The 17,930-nt window shown below is 37.4% G+C and overlaps 1 protein-coding gene across 3 annotated transcripts in view; it reads right to left on the bottom strand.

Annotated features, from left to right (window-relative positions):
- Positions 1-450: 450 nt before the first annotated feature.
- The window catches only part of ulk2 (unc-51 like autophagy activating kinase 2), a 51,663-nt gene continuing 34,183 nt past the window's right edge, over positions 451-17,930 (bottom strand). For 2 of the 3 annotated variants that reach the window (XM_087284071.1, XM_087284072.1), the window contains 14 exons: positions 17,415-17,475; positions 11,966-12,115; positions 10,639-10,784; positions 10,437-10,520; positions 9,381-9,652; positions 9,003-9,181; positions 8,506-8,615; positions 8,225-8,359; positions 5,900-6,111; positions 4,005-4,183; positions 3,789-3,907; positions 2,821-2,978; positions 2,607-2,742; positions 451-2,131 (listed from right to left, as the gene is read on the bottom strand). In XM_087284071.1, coding sequence (XP_087140197.1) covers positions 2,067-2,131; positions 2,607-2,742; positions 2,821-2,978; positions 3,789-3,907; positions 4,005-4,183; positions 5,900-6,111; positions 8,225-8,359; positions 8,506-8,615; positions 9,003-9,181; positions 9,381-9,652; positions 10,437-10,520; positions 10,639-10,784; positions 11,966-12,115; positions 17,415-17,475 — 2,006 coding nt within the window. In that variant the 3' untranslated portion in view covers positions 451-2,066. Of the gene's footprint in view, positions 2,132-2,606; positions 2,743-2,820; positions 2,979-3,788; positions 3,908-4,004; positions 4,184-5,190; positions 5,292-5,863; positions 6,112-8,224; positions 8,360-8,505; positions 8,616-9,002; positions 9,182-9,380; positions 9,653-10,436; positions 10,521-10,638; positions 10,785-11,965; positions 12,116-17,414; positions 17,476-17,930 lie in introns of those variants that run through there. The other variant, XM_087284073.1, reaches the window with a different exon arrangement.

Below are 17,930 nucleotides of genomic sequence, written 5' to 3'. Positions count from 1 at the left end.
CTGCAAAATCAAATCTAAAACCAGTTTATGTAATTTCATTCATTCATTCTGTCGCTTTTCGGCTTAGTCCCTTTATTAACCTGGGGACACCATAGGGGAATGAGCTGCCAACTCATCCAGCAAATGTATTATGCAGCGGATGCCCTTCAAGCTACAACCCATCACTGGAAAACATCCATACAGACTCATTCACACACATACACTATGGACAATTTAACTTATTTAATTCACCTACAGACTTGTGGGTGAAACTGGAGCAGCTGAAGAAATCCACACGACCATATGGAGAACATGCAAACTCCACACAGAAACACCAACTGACCCAGCCGAGGCGATCGTGCTGCCCACTACGCCAACGCACTTTGCTCTGTTATTATTATGTGCATGTTTAGTTGCGCCACAAACTTTCAACACAGTCTTTATAACAAATCAGATAATCCCAGACTCAGATAACAGGATAAAATCAATCTGTTTAATAAACAAAAGCTGTATTTCTACAGTTTCAGACAACACAGATGCCCTTGGTAAAACACACATGGTTTAAAACATTTAAAACATCCACATTTGAAATCAAGGGAACATGGACCTTCAGGCTGCGTCGGCCATGATCGTGTCAGCTTGTGATAGGCTGGGAAAAAAAGTGTTTGTTTATTTTCGGAAAGGTGCTAAACCTAGGGCAGATACATTCTAATGCTCCACGGGTACTAATTTTGTCTAACGGGTGATCTGTACACAGTTCTCCTCAGTCCTACAACTACAGATATGCATGATTTGGGTGTCAGAATGAACCTCAGCCTTCTCCTTCTGTACAGTAAAGGCGTTGTAGGCTCACGTTATAAAGATTAAAAAACAGAGGCAGAGTGAAGGAAAGAGGGAGCGAGGTGTTCAGATCATGTACACTTCTCAAATGTCATGCTTTCGGTACTTGGGGATCCTGAAACTGGACTGCACCTGGGAAGTGCGGCCGCACAAACACTGCACGTGGATAAAGGGAGGAAAGCAGAGCCTGGCAGTGGGCTGCGCTTGATCCTGTTTACCTCACAAAGTCAGTATATATCCTCAAACACGGGTGTTTGTCGAGAGCTGCCATGCAAAGTGAGAATTGTCTGTAAGAAGTTTGTGTGGACGTTGTTGCCATCTACAAAAAAAGAAGGATATTTTGTGCTCTTTATTTGAGGGACGGTGCAGCGTCCGCCGCCTTTAATCACACGCATCGCTCGCTCGCATTCACTCCAAAATAAAAAACACACATGCAGAATGTACAGTATTTACAGCTGCGGTTAAAAAAAGCTACAGTATTAATATCAACATAAAAAACAACGTATCAGTACAGATGAATCAAAAAGTAAGTAACTACTCAAGTATTTTTGACCATTATGGATGATTTCACCATGAGGCTTTTATGTGACGCCAGTGTGCTCACGGCCTTCTGGATATACTCTGAGGATTTTATTTCGATATGGAAAAAAGCGGAGCAAACGCTGGGACGAGCGTCTCTTTTCCACGTCTGCCTCAATAAAGTGCATTTGCTTCAAAGCTGATTTTGTAAATACTACAGATTCCTCCTAACCGCGTGACTGCGTATTTGTGTGGTACCGGTAATTACAGTCCAACATTCAAATCCACGTCAAGTTGTCTATCAACACTTTATCATCAATAACACTAGCATATATACATGTTCAAAACCAATAAATAATCAGAGCAAGTAGAGTGCAGTAGAAAACAACAGGATGAATTGATTTGCATTGATGTTCATTGTTGGGCTTCTTAAGTTTCCCAGTTCAAAAATCCCTTCGGCTTGTGTTCTTAAAAGTTGTAAAAAGAGAAGATGGATCCAAATGGTTGTCATCTTTGGTAGTGAACTTGTGCACGTCCTTCTCAATGTCATCAGCAAAAAAAACTAAAAGGTAATACTTGGTCTGTTGCGTGTGATGGAAGGAATCAAAAGGAACTGAAAGTGCTTCGACTGCTACGAAAAGAAAACAAGGGATTGGTTTATTCTTCTCTGTGGTCGGAGAAGATGATGGTCCCTGGAGTGAGAGCTTGTTTTAGAGAGTTTGCGCTCTTTATTCGTACAGGGTGACGGTGCAGTAACACAAAGCTGAGATCCTCCGGTCCACACTGGCCTTGTCTGTAGAAAACAAAACCACAGAATTAAATCACACACAAACCTAAATTATTTATTCTACAGACGTTATAATCATTCCAGAAGTGTTAATTATGTTCTATTTAATATGTATTTACATGTTAAATTAGCTTTTTATATAAATTTGATAGTTTTCATGTTATATTTGTTACATGTTTTAGTCATATTTGTTTGGTTGTGCTGAATACTTTCAGATTCCCATTGATCTACATTTCTGTGTGATTGACTATTAGATCAATATAGAGTAAAAAGTCCAGAGCTTATCAGTGTTATTGACATAAATTTCATCTCGATTTGATAAAATATTGTTTATCAGCTCCGTCCTACCTTTAATTTAGTATTACATTTTTTGTCATTATATTTAATTTGATTTAAGAAGAGTCCTAATTGCCTAAAGTGAGTGTTTTGAAAGTGAATATATAATGAAATGTAAATGATTAATTTTACTAAATTCACTCACATTTAATAACGTTCTCAATATCAGCTGGGTCCTGGAGGATCTTGGTCAGGCCTTCCAGCAGCATGGAGGCTTTGTTGTAGCGATAAGCGATGTCCTCAGTCTGCTGAAACATCTCATCCAGAGCGGCCGACTGCACCTGAAATACACACCGATGTTAACCACTCAGACAAGCACACAAGCTCAGAGTAAATATGTCCTGGTGGTCTTCACTCACCATCTCCACAGCGTGGTTATAAATGAGCTTTTCTGCTGTCACACTGTTGATCTCGTCCACAAAGCGCTGCTTGTCAGAGAAGAAGTGGTTGAGTTTGTCTGTGAGGCGACGGCACAGGGAAATACAGCTCTTGTAGCGCTCGTTCAGACTCTTCACCACTGACATTCACAGAGAAAACATGCATGTTATTATGTAGAAAACTTAAAGCCATAAAGGGATCATTTTTGCTTTCATAAAATGCTTTCAAAATACACATACTTTATAATATCAGCTTATCTTTTAAATATAAATATCACACACCGCTACTTATGGAATATTATGTCTCTTTTACGCCCCATTCACACGGGGCATCAGCGTCAACGCTTCCCATTCACTTTAAATGGGTAACGTCAGGCGTTGCCGAACTGCATTGTGGATCCGTCGGCGCCCTTCAGAGGCGTTGCTCGCTGCAGAAGTTGGGACTAGCTAAACTTTTCAAGAGCCGACGGAAGCATCAGCCAATCGAATTGCTGTATGCATAATACACCAGCTAGACAGTGGCCTATTGCTGACTGAATTTCATTGGCTGATGCTGCTATGACAATCGCTTCAGCTCCAACTTCAGACACGCCTTCAGTCAAGCGTTGACGCTGAAGCCCCGTGTGAATGGGGCATTAGAGCCCAGTCTTCGAGAGCTAAAGTCATCAGTAGCAATTATTAATACTTAATGTATCTTAATGTAATCATGTAATAATTACATTTACATAACAATGTTTTTAAGGGGTTAACACTTTAACACCATTTATTTTCATTACTATTATACTATCATAAACTATTTTTATGTAATTTATATCTAATGCATTAGGAGTTTTCCAAGCAGTAATGTGGTAAAAATGAATGTTGGTTATTACTTTTCCCTCTAAAAAAGGAAATAAACAGGGCAGATTTGCACTTTTCTTGTCTTGCAGGTCAGATGTATATCTGCTCACCCTGTTTGACGGCAGTAGACGGGTTGAGTTTGGCAGATTTGATCTGGGCTTTGGCGAGGTGCAGCGAGGAGGCCAGAAGCTGAGCTGCTTTCATATACAACACCAGCTGCTCCACCTGCCTGTGGGACACATCAGGAGCACCAAAGCGTTACACACACAGGATTCAGCCTCATTGCTTAAAATGTGCGAGTGTAGTGTGTATGCTACTCTTCTTACCCCCACTCTCTACTGAGCTGACTGATCTGGTCCACCACCACACTGTCCTGAGGAGGATAGAGAGAAGCAGCCGATGCACCCAGATCAGGCCCTCCGGCCCGCAGAGCGGCGATCTCCAGCACACAGTCCGTGAAAGACAGCATCATCCGCAGGTACATCAGTGTGTCTGTGTGCTCACGCTGACAAACAACACACACACACTTGTTTGTTAGTGTTTCACAAGAATGGCTTTATCTAGAGTAGACTATTGTGTTTGTGCTACAGGATGAAGTCATGTGCTACATGTGCTATTTACCATATTTAAACAGTTCACCAATGTCTAACACTATCATATCATATTATGCCATTATTATGCTATTATCCACTTGTTAAGTCGTGACGTATGTAATACTGTTTCCGGGTCTAAGCCGCTACTCTTTTGAATTGAGAAAATATTCATGTATGACCCCTTTTTAGTCATATCATACATTAAAGTGAATTTTATATAAAATAATGGTGTACATAACGTTCTCTGGACTTGCTGCATCACAAACACTAATATTTTTTCGGGGTTTTTACCTTTACCTGTATAGGACAGTAGAGATTATTGACAGGAAAGCATGGGGAGCAGAGAGAGGGGAAGGATCGGCATAGGAATCGAACTCGGGTGTTGTGCATGTGTCGACACACTAACCACTACACCACCGGCGCCGACAAACACCAATATTTTTACAATTTATAAAAAACGTAACGACTTTCTGGCCATCTGAAATTAGGCATGGAAATATATATTGTGATTGTGATTTTTTTTTTGAAAGTATTACAGCGCTTTAACGTTTATAAACGTTTATTATTGCCAGTTGATGAGTCTCCCCTTACAGTTAGATACAGCACTTGGACCCAGAAGCTGCTTCGCGTGACGTCACACTTAACAAGCGGATAGCATTATTTAATGTTTTATTTGCATACATACTATTTACATACATGCATGCATTTATTTACATACTGTATTTTCTTTCCCATTTAAAATCTAGTATTTTATTAACCCTCTAAAATGTTTAATGATATTTAAAAATAATTGACAATGATTATGGGCTAAATTATATTTAAATGTTTTTATGCCTTTGTCCTTTGATTTATCAATATTGGTATTATTACGATGCATATTTAGTTAGAATTGTAGTAATTTTGCAATGTGCTTCTTACATTTTTACTTTTTAGTTTTTTTTTTAAATATATCTGCTTCAATATAACATTTTCCATTCTATTTTATTTTGTATTTGGACTGTATTTTTATTTTGGATTTCACTTGTTTAATTACAGTCTTATTTTAATGAGATATTTTAATATTTATATTTTAGTTTTATTTCAGATAGTTTCAAAAAAGTAAGAGCCAATCTAAAATATTTTAATATTTTATGTTCATAAAAAATGAAAGAAATGTTAGGTTTAGATAAAGTTGAAATTAAATTGAAAATATAACAGTAACAACTAAGTCAAAACTCTGATAGTCTACAATACAAAACTAAATACTCAGCTTTTTAATAGTTTTAACTTTAGCTAATTATAACAGTGCTGCCAATTGACACCTGTCATCTGTGTAAATGTGTCGTAGGGCTATAGTTGACTGAAATAGAGATTGTCTAAGTAGTTTTGGCAGAAATTCAATAATTATTGAAAAATATAGTTTGTTCATTTCATTATTTGTTCATATGCTATTAAATGTAATAATTATCAAGGCACAAATTTTGTTTGTATTTTCCACAAGTTATATTTCAAATGCTGTGTTTCAGGTCTAACATTTAACAAAATTCTGATAGCATTTAAGCATTTTCTTTAGATTTATTCACTGATATGCAAGGTATTTTTGTAATGAAAGCCATGGTGTCTCCTGCAGCAGCAGCCAGCTCTCTCACCTCCATCAGCGTCTCCTCTGGCAGTTCTGGAGCTTCAAAGGTAATGAAGCCATCCAAGCTGGGTGGAGAGGTGCCGTATGGGACGTAACGGAGGCTGCTGGGACCTGCTTCTGCTCCGGGTGGAGAGCTGCCGATGGTCATGCCTGGAGGAGAGCCCATGTACACCTTACCACTGGTGGAGCAGAGCGAACCGGCAGAGCTGTTGGAGCCCACTGTAAACACACACAGGTACAGTCAAATCACACACATGCTCCTGACGTATTACATCTGTTACAACATCTTATATACTCAAGGCCAAAGCTTGCTTTGCCAAATGCCAGTTCTGCTTTGGCACACTTTCTCAGAATATTGGATGTGCATGTTGTGGCAATTTTGTTTTCAACAGCTATTTGTAAAGTGAAGGTGTATTGAATTAGCTCTTGATCAGCAGGAAAAACTGCCACAAAGACAAGATACCTATCTTCCTTTAAACTTTACTTTGCTGTCAAATGATTTATTGCTTGCAAAATAAAAGTTGGTGTTTTTGTATATACAATATGTATGTACAATATGTGCACATTCTTATGTATATCAATTGAAATGTATAGAATACACAAATATACAAAACAAAAATATTTACATATGTTTTTATTTTTAGATATATGTAATATATATTAGATATAATTTCTAATCCTTATTTTAGATTTATTAATACACTTGTGTGTGAAATACTTTTTTTTCTTTTTGTTTTAACCAAAATGGAATGTCTAAATAACCTGTTTAAATTTTTTTGCATGTTTTACATAAAAAACAAAAAAGTTCCCATTACAGCATTTTTGACATATAATATCAAAGTATACTGACATACTTTTGATATTTTCAACCATGATGAATGTCAGTTTCTGCTACATGATAAAAATAAATTGCAACTTCACAATAAATTGCGACTAGTGCGTTCACAATTCTGACATTTTATTTACAATCAAGAAAAAAAGTTCAGAATTGTGAAAATACAGTACAAAAAAGAATAGCTAGAACATTTGACAGACTTCTCAATATTCTGACTTGTTTCAATTTTGTTAAAGATTAAATGTCATAATATATTTTCTACTCTTTTGTTGTGATGGAAAGAAACATAAAAAAACACATATATGTACAAGGGTTCCCACAGGTTATGGAATTTATGAACTATTGTGGAATTCAAAATTTTACTTGAAAATATTTTACCTTTTTTTTTTATGTTTTACTTCTTGCTATAGTTTTTTTTTTTTAGGGATGGGTATCGTGCATAGAAAAAGATCCCATGCAACACCATCATGCTACTTTTTCGGGCACGCTGCATACCTTTCAGTTTGAATAAAAGCAGATTTTAAAAATCTGGAAAATAGCAGGAGAATTTTGCGATAGAAACGGGACCATAAAAAAACAAACATTCTACTTCATACATTTTTTCGACTCTAATACAAAAGCTAAAAGTGTAAATCTGTCTCTCCTGTGTGCTTGTCCTGCTGTTTATGAATGAGGCGGAGGGAATGCACTGTTTAGCTTTATCTCAAGGTATGAACAAAAACTAGCTTCAAACAGCTCAGCGACACACTTAAAAATTGTTAGACTAAAATGCACAACACTGGTTGCACTCGGGATGCACAATGAATTTACGCAGTGCTTTCTTTTAATTCAATGTTTGGGAGCCAACCGCACATGTTTGGGCGCGACACTCTGCTTGTAACATGTTAGTTTATTGTAATGATTACACATAGCTTTGCCTTCATTTTCACCATATGTAACCTTTTGAGCACATGTTGTGGTCTGTCTAATGTTTAGATTACAGCTAATTCAAGGTGCTTGCAGCAAGGTGCAGAGTGGAAGTTCCTGGCAGATTAAGTGAAAAAATAAAAATGTGTGCACATACAGGAATCGATAAGAGGAATCAAAATTTAAATATTATATTATTTATATTCTTAATTGAAGTATTTGATTCCAGAATATCAACCCTAGTTTTTCCATGCTATTTTATTTCTGTCCTGTTTGTCAACTGGCAATCAAATATATTAAAACAATATGATAAAAATAAAGTTTACAACATCAAGCAGCTCAAGATTTTGTTTTTCAGATAAAAATTTATGGGTAAAATGCTGCTCTTATGTGAAAAATACCCTGCATAGGTCCTATAAACTTAGCTTTTTAGTGACTGAAAGTCAAGGAAATGTCAAGGAATTTGACATCTGGCCTAGAGTGGAAACCCTAACATACATGCAAATAGTATACATTACTTCTTTAATTTTCTTTTATAATTAGCATCATCAAAATAGATATTATCAGTGCTGTATGATCTGAAGGCCTCACCTGAGGTGGCGCGCGGGCGAGAGGCCAGATGGCTGCAGGTTGGAGGGGTGCTGCTGCTGGGGGGTGAACCCACCGTGAACACGACGGTGCGAGGACTCCCTCCTCCTGCTGCCAAAGCACACATCCCGGCCGGGGCTAAAGAGTGATAAACACACACAGGGGTCAAAAAACCCATACAAGCACCAACAGACACTTCATGCAGAGGCTTTCAGAAGGAACTTGATGATTTAATTTAATTTATCAATTTAATAAAATGATATTGCTATGAAAAGTTGGTCTACCTGTGTCCATGGGTCTCTCTGTGTTGAGGCTGTCTGTGCTGCCCTGGTACGGCTGTCCTCCTAGAGTGATCCGTACCGGAGGCTCAGACAGTCTGCCAGCGCTTACAGACCTGATGAATAAACGGGTTCGGCTTGTTATTTAATTAATATACAATTTATAAAAGTGGCTCAATAACACATTTACTGTATATCTTGAAATTGACATTCACATGTAAATCTGGGAAAAATATGTCAATGATAAAAACTGTATAGCATTTTCATATTTTAAAACTATTTTCTAAAAATATATTTTAAAATAGAATTTATTTCTTTGTGGCAAAGTAGGATTGTATTATTAATACTCCAGTCTTCAGTTTCACATGATCCTTCAGAAAAATGATAATACATGCAAATGACAGATCTTAAGATCAAATTTAGACAAGAAAGAAAATATTACTTATATATTGCTTACTATATTTTAAAACTTATATTATGAAATTTGACAAAGGTTTGCACACCTGCCAAAGGAAGTCTTGCTAGCCTCAGGTGCGGGCTGTCTGCTGCTGGGATACGCTGTACAGTGATGAGCACAAAGTTCACGTCCATCCATCAGAGTCTTGTTGGGGATGGGGCTGTCGGCCAGGGCCATGAGATTGCAAGAGGCTTGAGTTTTAGGGATTTTGAATGGAGCTGTTACCTATATCAGTTAAAAAAACAACATTATTAGTGTCAAAAATATTCCTGCACAAAGACACATTTTGAGATTTGGAGTTATTCGTGGTCTGCTGAAACTAATTTGTTCATTCGGATTAGCTGTGGATGAACTGCCAGACGAATAATACCTTCTCATTGTATCTTGTTTTGCTAAAACTGTTAGTTACTCCCATAAAACTGACCTTAGTTGGAGAGCCAATGATAGTGGGGAGCGGTGATTTTGTCAGCCAATCAGAGGTGCGAGGAGAGGAACCGAGGTGTTTGGTTGGGGAGGTGCCGAGGTTTGCGGGCCGGCCGAGCTGAGGAGAGTGGTTGCTGGGATAGGCGGAGGAGGTGGGGTGCACTGGGTCAGACAGCTGCTTGTGGAGCTTCTGCTTGCTCTGGTAGATGTCCGTCAGTGTCGGCGCACTCTGAAGACGAGCGCCCAGTAACTGAGAGGATGGCACTGGGGAACCTACAACACGCATAAATAGTCTGATTTAACTGTAAATCACTTAAATTTGCTATGGAACAGAAGCAGATATTGTGATGTTCTTTTGAGTTTAACAAAGCATTTCAAAGTATTGGATAGTGTCTTGGCCCTGTTTATAATTTGCTGATTTTTTTTGTCATTTTTTTGTTTAAACTTTATATTCTTAAGGAATTGGTCAAAACGGAAGGAATGAGCCTATGAAAACCCTGAATCAGGAGAAACTCTAGAAAAATGCTGTAGAATTTATTTAGAAATTCTTGTAAAACTTACTGCAGTAATCTGTTTATTTACAACTCAAAAAAGTCTAGTTCTAATTCATTAAGCCCCTCTGTCATTCAAAAAAAAAAAAAAATCTTTATAGCAAAATGAAAACAAACTCAGTATCAGCCCAAACGGTGATTTTATGTTGACCTCCAACAGCAGACTGTTGCTATGGCACACAAGACTGCACATGCTTTTACCACTAGATGGCACTGCAGTATATAATTATGCACCATCAAACTTCAGTGAACTCAAAAGTATTAAAGCAGGTCACTGAGTTTGTCTGCCATTTAGTCACAACCATCGAGTTCACATGTTTTTCACTATTTAATGTTACGACAACCTGCATTGTTCCAGGTCGCTTGTCAAGGTGTCAGCCATAACAAGCACATGGAGACCAAATAACACAGCCACCCGGAGGAAGCTACTGTGGCTGGAGCTTTTTGGGTTAGTTAGTGGTACCAGTCTGAAGAGGAAACAGTAGTGCTGTGGGTAATGAACTCACCGCCTGAAGAGCTGCGACTGCGCGGTTCATGGCTCTGAGGGTGACCACAGCAACAGTGGCCGAGCTGCTCAGGAATCGTGCCCACTGGGGGACACAAACACAGACAGATGCTCATAAAATGGGCATGTTGAGACACGTCAGCTTTTAGAATATATACTTTTCCTAGTACACTTATTGCAAGAATGATAGTGGGGACTCTTACCCAGTGGAGAGGGTGAGTAGGGCCGAGAGCTGCCAGTAGAGAGACGTCGCCCCACTGTTTGGACAGTATCTGCAGGGCTTGGGGAAGCAGACACCATTTTAGGGAAGCCCATGGGGCTTGTGTTGGAGCGACGCACTGTGCCTGACCTGTGACCATAAAAACAGACAAAAATTATACTATAGTGGTATTCAGACAAGCTTACAAATGCATTTCAAAGCACAAAATTAAAGTGTAAACTGTTCTTAAGCAACCACTGCACAATGATTTTTGACTAACTGATCTAAGGGAGTTTTGTGTGCACATGTAAGGCCAGTTCTCTTTAATTTCATATAGGTGTCCAAAAAGAGGTGTGATTCATCACATTATCTGTTAATATGAGCAAATAACATTTGGCAAACACAGTGTCACTGTATTTTTTAATCTTCCTCAATACTCAAAAATGATCACAGTGTCTAAAAAAAATCAAGAAAATATTTGAATAACCGACCCCCAAATTTTGAAAGGTTAGCCAAAAGAGAGATACTTAAGATTCCCATGCAATCCAAAAACAAGCTAGATGACATCCCCATAAACAGCCCACATATACAGATAGTCACCTAGCAGACAATTAATATTCATTAATTTGGTCTAAAGCAGAGCCAGTGGGGTTTTAACTAGTATGAAGTCCGAGCTGACTAACAGGCTCAGATAATGGGAATCAGCCTGGCCCTGGGCACAAGGACAGCACTGCCGCCATGGTGAGCTTAATCACTTTTGGAGACACAGGGCAGGTCACAGTGAAGTAGGCCGAGCAGCTGTTAAAGTCTGGCATGACTAATTGGAGATGGAGCAAACGTCATTATCTCAAGACTCTGCCAAACCTCAGCCTAAACACCCAAACACACCGGTTCACAAAGACACATTGCAGGGTTTTTATGTTCTAAACATTTGTATACATTAAATTCAGAAGCAAAATAATATAATAATACTATTTATAATTTACATAGTATCATTTATAAATCTATTCTTACTTTAAAACATTATCAGAATTAATTGACTTTACAATTAAAAGCAAAAAGTGTCCTCCAATAGGACAGGTGTGTGAGAGATTTTTGATGTCACGTTTATAAATGAATGAACAAATCAAAATGTCAGCACAAAGACGAGAAGATCCCACACCAGAACAGCAGGGTAGGAAAATATGTTTTGTTTATGTTATGTTTGGGAAATAATGAGAGACAATTAATGAGTCAGACAAATCATGTCTCAGATCTTGGCAAGATTAAAACTTGCACATTCAGCAGGCAGTTTAGCAAAAGTTACATGTTCCCATTGTTGGGTGTCTTACCTGGGAGAGCCATAAAGTGTTGTGGTTGGGCTGCTGGAGAGGTTCTGTTTGATCCGCTGGTAGTTTCGCACCTGTGTGGGCACAGGAATTGGCGTGGTCTCGCTCCGTGGTGACACCATTGGCGTCTGTCCAGTAGATGGCTGCGGTGACCTGAGAAACCCAGAAAACAAGGTGGCAATCCAGTCAGGCTGCTTTTCCAACCCCATTTCTGAGACAAAAACCTTAAAATAAAAAACCTCAAGCTTAAAGAATCATTCAACATGTGATCTTTAAAAGTAAAGAACGTGAAGCTTCTGTGTTTCTGCTGAAAGGGCATGTCTGAAACACATGGGGCGGAGCTTTGGGGTAAACACAACCCCCTGACAAATCAGAAAGGAGCAGGGAGGAGTTGTGGGCGGGGTTTTCAGACAGTGGCACGTGCTGAGTCCTCCTACTTCCACCGGTCGCAGACAAAGAAAACAAAACAGCATGTTCTTATTCTACCAGGAACACAATGTTTTTTTTAGCGATGTCATGGCTGGGTCATGTATGGGAGGGTGCAAGTAAACCATGCAAATGTCCGATAAGAAGGAAGGGGAGCTAAAAAGGGGAAAATGAAGCTGCACATTAAGGTCTGAGCTTCAGACTGCTGGATTATGTAATGAGTGAGAGAGGAGAGTGGTCCGCACGTGAGCCCTCAACCGACTGCACACAAACACACTTTCTTTGTTTGACCCACAGGCAGTTTAGCATGACACTAAACCAACAGCACACAACGGACGAGAGTGTGAATGTATAATGAATACAGAAAAATCTATGATTTAACTTAGTATGAAATTACCATTATTCATGTTACAAAAGATTATTAGTTTAAGTAAAGCTGTTTTTATTCTACAGTCATCAAATAATCTAGAAAAAGCATAACTGTTATTTTCAACATTGATATTAATAATTGTATGTTTTAAGCACTTTATCAGCTCATGATTTTTGAAGGACTGTGCAACAATTAACACTTAGCTAATGGCAGAGCTTTTACTCAAGTAAATTTAAAGGTAATTTCACAAAATTTACTCAATATATTAGTAAATGTCTATAAATAAAATAAATATTAAGCAAAATAAATCTTTAAAAATATAAAAAATGTAATAATACTGCTCATTTGAATCCTTAGCAGATTATATGAATGATTGTCCATTTTTCATGTCATATGTTGTACATAATGTTTGGTTTACATACAATTGTAGCATTTTAAAGTAAGTGTTTAATTAATTTCTATTTCAATTATTAATTTTTAATTAGACCAAATATTTGCCTCCTCTTAGTTATCATATTAAAGAACTATTGAATCGCTATATCTACGATTGTTTTATATTTTTAAGGTAAAACAGTTTTCGATTTTAAAAACCAATAAAAGAAAAAGTCAAAATTATTTTTAAAAAATTATAAATGTACTAAACCATTCTGTCAACATTACACCTAATATTTTGAATATTTTACAACCTAGCAAGTTAGATTACAAGTTTTGAACAAAATTAGACTTCCCTCTTTGTTGTTAGCACTTAAAATAAGCAAGATTTAGGGTTTCAATTAATCAATAACTGTTCTGCTTAAGCTAAAAAGACAAAAAGTGAATCTTAAATGATTGTCAATCATATTTCCTCAAATTTATTTATTCATTTTCTTCTTTGGCTCAGTACCTTTATTAAACTGGGGTTGCCACAGCAAAATGAACCGCCAACTTATCCAGCATATGTTTTAAGCAGCGGATGCCCTTCCAGCTGCAACCTATCTTTGGAAAACATCTACGGACAATTTAGCCTACCCAATTCACCTGTAGCGCATGTCTTTGGACTGTAGGGGAAACCGGAGCACCCAGAGGAAACCCACGCGAACTCAGGAAGAACATGCAAACTCCACACAGAAATACTAACTGACCCAGCCTAGGCTCAAACCAGCAACCTTCTTGCTGTGGGGCGACAGCACTACCTACTGCGCCACTGTGTCGCCTTTCCTCATATTAATAGTCTATAAAACAAAGACAAATTCTAAACAAATCTAAAATTATCTAGTTTTAGGATGTTTTGCAATACAAAATAATAGTAAAATATTAGTCATTTCTTGGGATTAATATCAAAGAAGAAATTATGTTATGGGTACATTTGTAATATTTTCGTGTGTACTAATAAACTAATATTTAGTGTGTTTCCAGACTTTTGGCAGATAAGTATGCATGTGTGGGAAAACAACAGACAGAAAGAGGAAAAACAATAATCAACAGACAGAGAGGAGACAGTGAAGGTGGAGTACAAGTCCTGCTTGCACACCAAAGGGAAACTGAAAAGCCACAGAGTAGAAGGAAGTGAATCAAAATAGATGCATCGACCCTCATAACAAAACAGCTTCTGTTTTACACGAGTAACAGACAAAAGATGCACAGCAGACAAATGTTTTAACCGTCACTCTGGCAAAACTCATGTCAGATCCATTGCATAACTGCACCATGACAGACGGTCTAGTCACAAAACCGTCGATGGATGTTTAATGCAACACCTCTGGACAAAAATAGAGAAGGGATCACAAGTAAATGCTTTGCGATCACATGAGGATTGGAAGAAATGACACAAGGCTGTCTAATCTTGGGATAGGAGCGTTCGCTCGCACCCACAGGACTCATTCGGCAGCAGTGCGATTGACCTCATATCAGCCACCGCACACTCACACCCAGAGTCACACGCACATTAATCCAGTCTGGCCTTCACCTCTATGATTAACAGTTTAGGAGTGGAAGCCACCAAAAATATCTCCAGTGACATCAATGGAGCAAACATATCAGTGTGCTAATGCGTTATTCCATATTTACAGGATGCATGCATGACACTGGAAAAACCGGGTCATCGTTGAGTTAAAATCTGGTTTTTTTTTTTTTTTTTTTAAGTGTTCCTACACAATTTTCCATTTAAAGATCCATACTTTTCCAGACTTAAGTTCACAGATTGTTTTTGAACATAATTAACTTCTGATCAAGGTTTTAAAATTCGACTGTTAACAAGTATGTTGCATGCGGAGTAGATCTGACCTGCACTGACATGGAAAACACAAACTCTAAACACACATGATTGCGATCTCCTTTGATCTTTTGCTTTTTTGTTTGGTCTGTGAATGTTCATTTCAAGTCCTGGAAACTAAATTTAAACGTAAATTAAACTTTAATTGTTAACACTAATACACTTTTTACCATATCAAAGATAACAGTAAATACACTTAAGTGATGAACTGGAGAGAAGCAACACTCACAACATGTCATGAATTAAACACAAAACACCAGACGATTATTTGATAAACTTTCAGCTAAATGCTATTTCATCTGAAAGCTAGACTTCAGAGTAATCTTCTGTCAGCCGGCTCCTACAAGCAGCATGAACAAAAATACTTATTGTACAATATTTATATTTAGAAATGTTTGGATATTATCTTTTAGAAAACGAAAAGCAGTCTGGAAACAAGAATTTTCCTATACTTTGATTTACTTTTTCTACACTTTTCCAGACTGCTTATGTACGCTGGTGTATCTGCCAACCCAGGAAGCAAGGACAGCCCAGAAACTTTTATAAGCCTTTCTATGCACGCATGTGAAAAAAGTCACTCAGATTTCACTCCCCTAGTGACATTGGAAGGTATTTTATTACATAGTGTCAGCCTTAATCTGTACTTTTCCACTAAACCTATTTTTATTTTAAATTGACACTAACACATGCATATTTTTGTGCACTGTATAGTCAAGTAATGGACTTTTTACCTTTTCAGTAATGATGAACTGTACTAATAGTGTAATGCTGCAAAGGCCAGCACATCTGATAACATGCTAACCAGAGAAACCATATCAAAGCCGCACTATTCTTAAAGTGACAGTGCGCAATACTCCTGCTGCTGCCTGTTTTTATTATTATTCCAACAACAAAAGGAGAAAATCCCTTACTGCTCTTGACTGAAGGGCTTTTGTAGCTGAAGCTTTTTTTTTTTTTTACAGTGAAGATGCTTAAAGCACAGCTTAAACGTTACAGATTTAATAACTCACTTATTTTATCTTTGCTATGATGACAGTACATTATATTTTACTAGATATTCTTCAAGATACCAGTATTCAGCTTAATTGGTGTAATTAAGCAAGTCATTGTATAACAGTAGTTTCGTCTGCAGACAATCAAAAATATATTTTTCTTAAAGAGGCTAATAATATTGAGCTATTAAAATAGGTTTCAAAATGCTTTTATTGCTGCTTTTATTCTAGCCGAAATAAAACAAATAAGCCTTTCTCCAGAAGAAAAAATATTATAGGAAATACTGTGAAAAAAGAAAAATTGTAAATTAATTCAAATTAATTAAATTCATCATCTCCAAATAGAGCTAGTCAAGCCATCTGATGAATTCATAGCACAATACTTATTGAACAAAAACAAAATATCACAATGATATCAAGCAGCCTTATCACAGACAGTCTGAGGGTGCTTTTACACCTGTAGATCTTTTGTTTTGTTCAGAAACATAAATTAAAATTGTTACAATGTTAATTTTTGGTTCACTTTCACATGGCAGTTTCTAAATGGACAAAAATAGCTAAGTCAAATGCGCGAGTAAACTCTCCTCACATTGGTCAGGGTTTATTTTTTAGAGTCCCATGGATTCCACTCAGCTGTCACGTCATTATTTTAATTGATGTTGATAAGCAATGAGACATAAGCGAAAAAGGTGCACTTTATTAATGACATCCACAATAGTCACCAAATATAAATCAGAGAGGTAAGACTTTCTCATACATCACCTTATTTCAGTTGCCAAGTCTTGTCAAAATCTATCTATTGAATTAATCAATCTATTTAAGTTATCAGATGGTAATTTTGGTCAATACTCCTAACGGATGATCAGCACTCGGTAATATTTCAGCATACTTTCACTTTCTATTCTACATGAAACACACATTTACCAGTAGGAATGATGGCATCTCACCAACTCATGATTCTCTCTTCATATAGCTGTATATATGGCTATTACACAACCATAAAACAATGTGATATAGCCTGGTTTGTTAGTTCGTTTTGCTTTCTTACTACAATCAATCTACACAAGAGTTTGTTTCAATCAAGCCGAGACCACCTTATTCAGGTGATCTCAGACCGATTGATTTGGCTTCACATTTACCAAACAATTGTCTAGGTTTAAAAGCACCCTGATTAATTTTCCAGCTAATGAAATGGGTCTAACATCTTATATGTTTCCCGTACTAATCTAGTCTGTAATAATCTTGGTCTGGACTGTGAGTGAACTGTGTATCTTCAGCCTACTTAATGTCAACCAACTAAAACCCCTGGTCTAACATTTGCACAGCTCGACGTGAGTAAACATGCATGTGTGAAGACTTGAGATTTTAAAGCACTGTAAAGCATCTTGAGTGAAGCAGCGTGGTCACACTCACCCTCCACACAGGAGAAATTCACTGGATGGCCTGCGACCCACTGCCCCCATTGGAAGGTCATCTGTGGAGCAGAGAAGCAAAGAAAGCACATAAACACACACTATCTCACATACACCAACAAATCACAGCGTGTGAGAGAGCAATCAGAGCTGGAAGGATTTCATAGCGCTGACTCAGTTGACGCCTCTTTATACGCTAAAACACACACACAAACATCTCTAGCAGCTGCTCAAATATAGTGTTACCATGTGAATCAGAGCGCATGAGTATACAAAAATGGTACATTATAAATATTAATTTTCTTACTAACTTTTTATTATGCTTTTTGGTCACGTTTTCCAGGCCTTCATATTGTATTTTGTTAGATATATTAATAAGTTTCAATTATCCTAAATTATTAAAGATCTTAAAAGTATATTAGGGTTAAATTATCTAATTATCCTACAATTATTCAAGATATATATACAAGTACAAATATACATTTTAAGTAGAATATAACCAACAATACCTGTGATC

This window comes from Danio rerio, chromosome 15, assembly GCF_052040795.2.
Source record: "Danio rerio strain M-AB ecotype USA chromosome 15, GRCz13ab, whole genome shotgun sequence".
Taxonomy (NCBI): domain Eukaryota; kingdom Metazoa; phylum Chordata; class Actinopteri; order Cypriniformes; family Danionidae; genus Danio; species Danio rerio.
The sequence above is the reverse complement of the archived record's forward strand: the minus strand, read 5'-3'. Positions and strand labels throughout refer to the sequence as shown.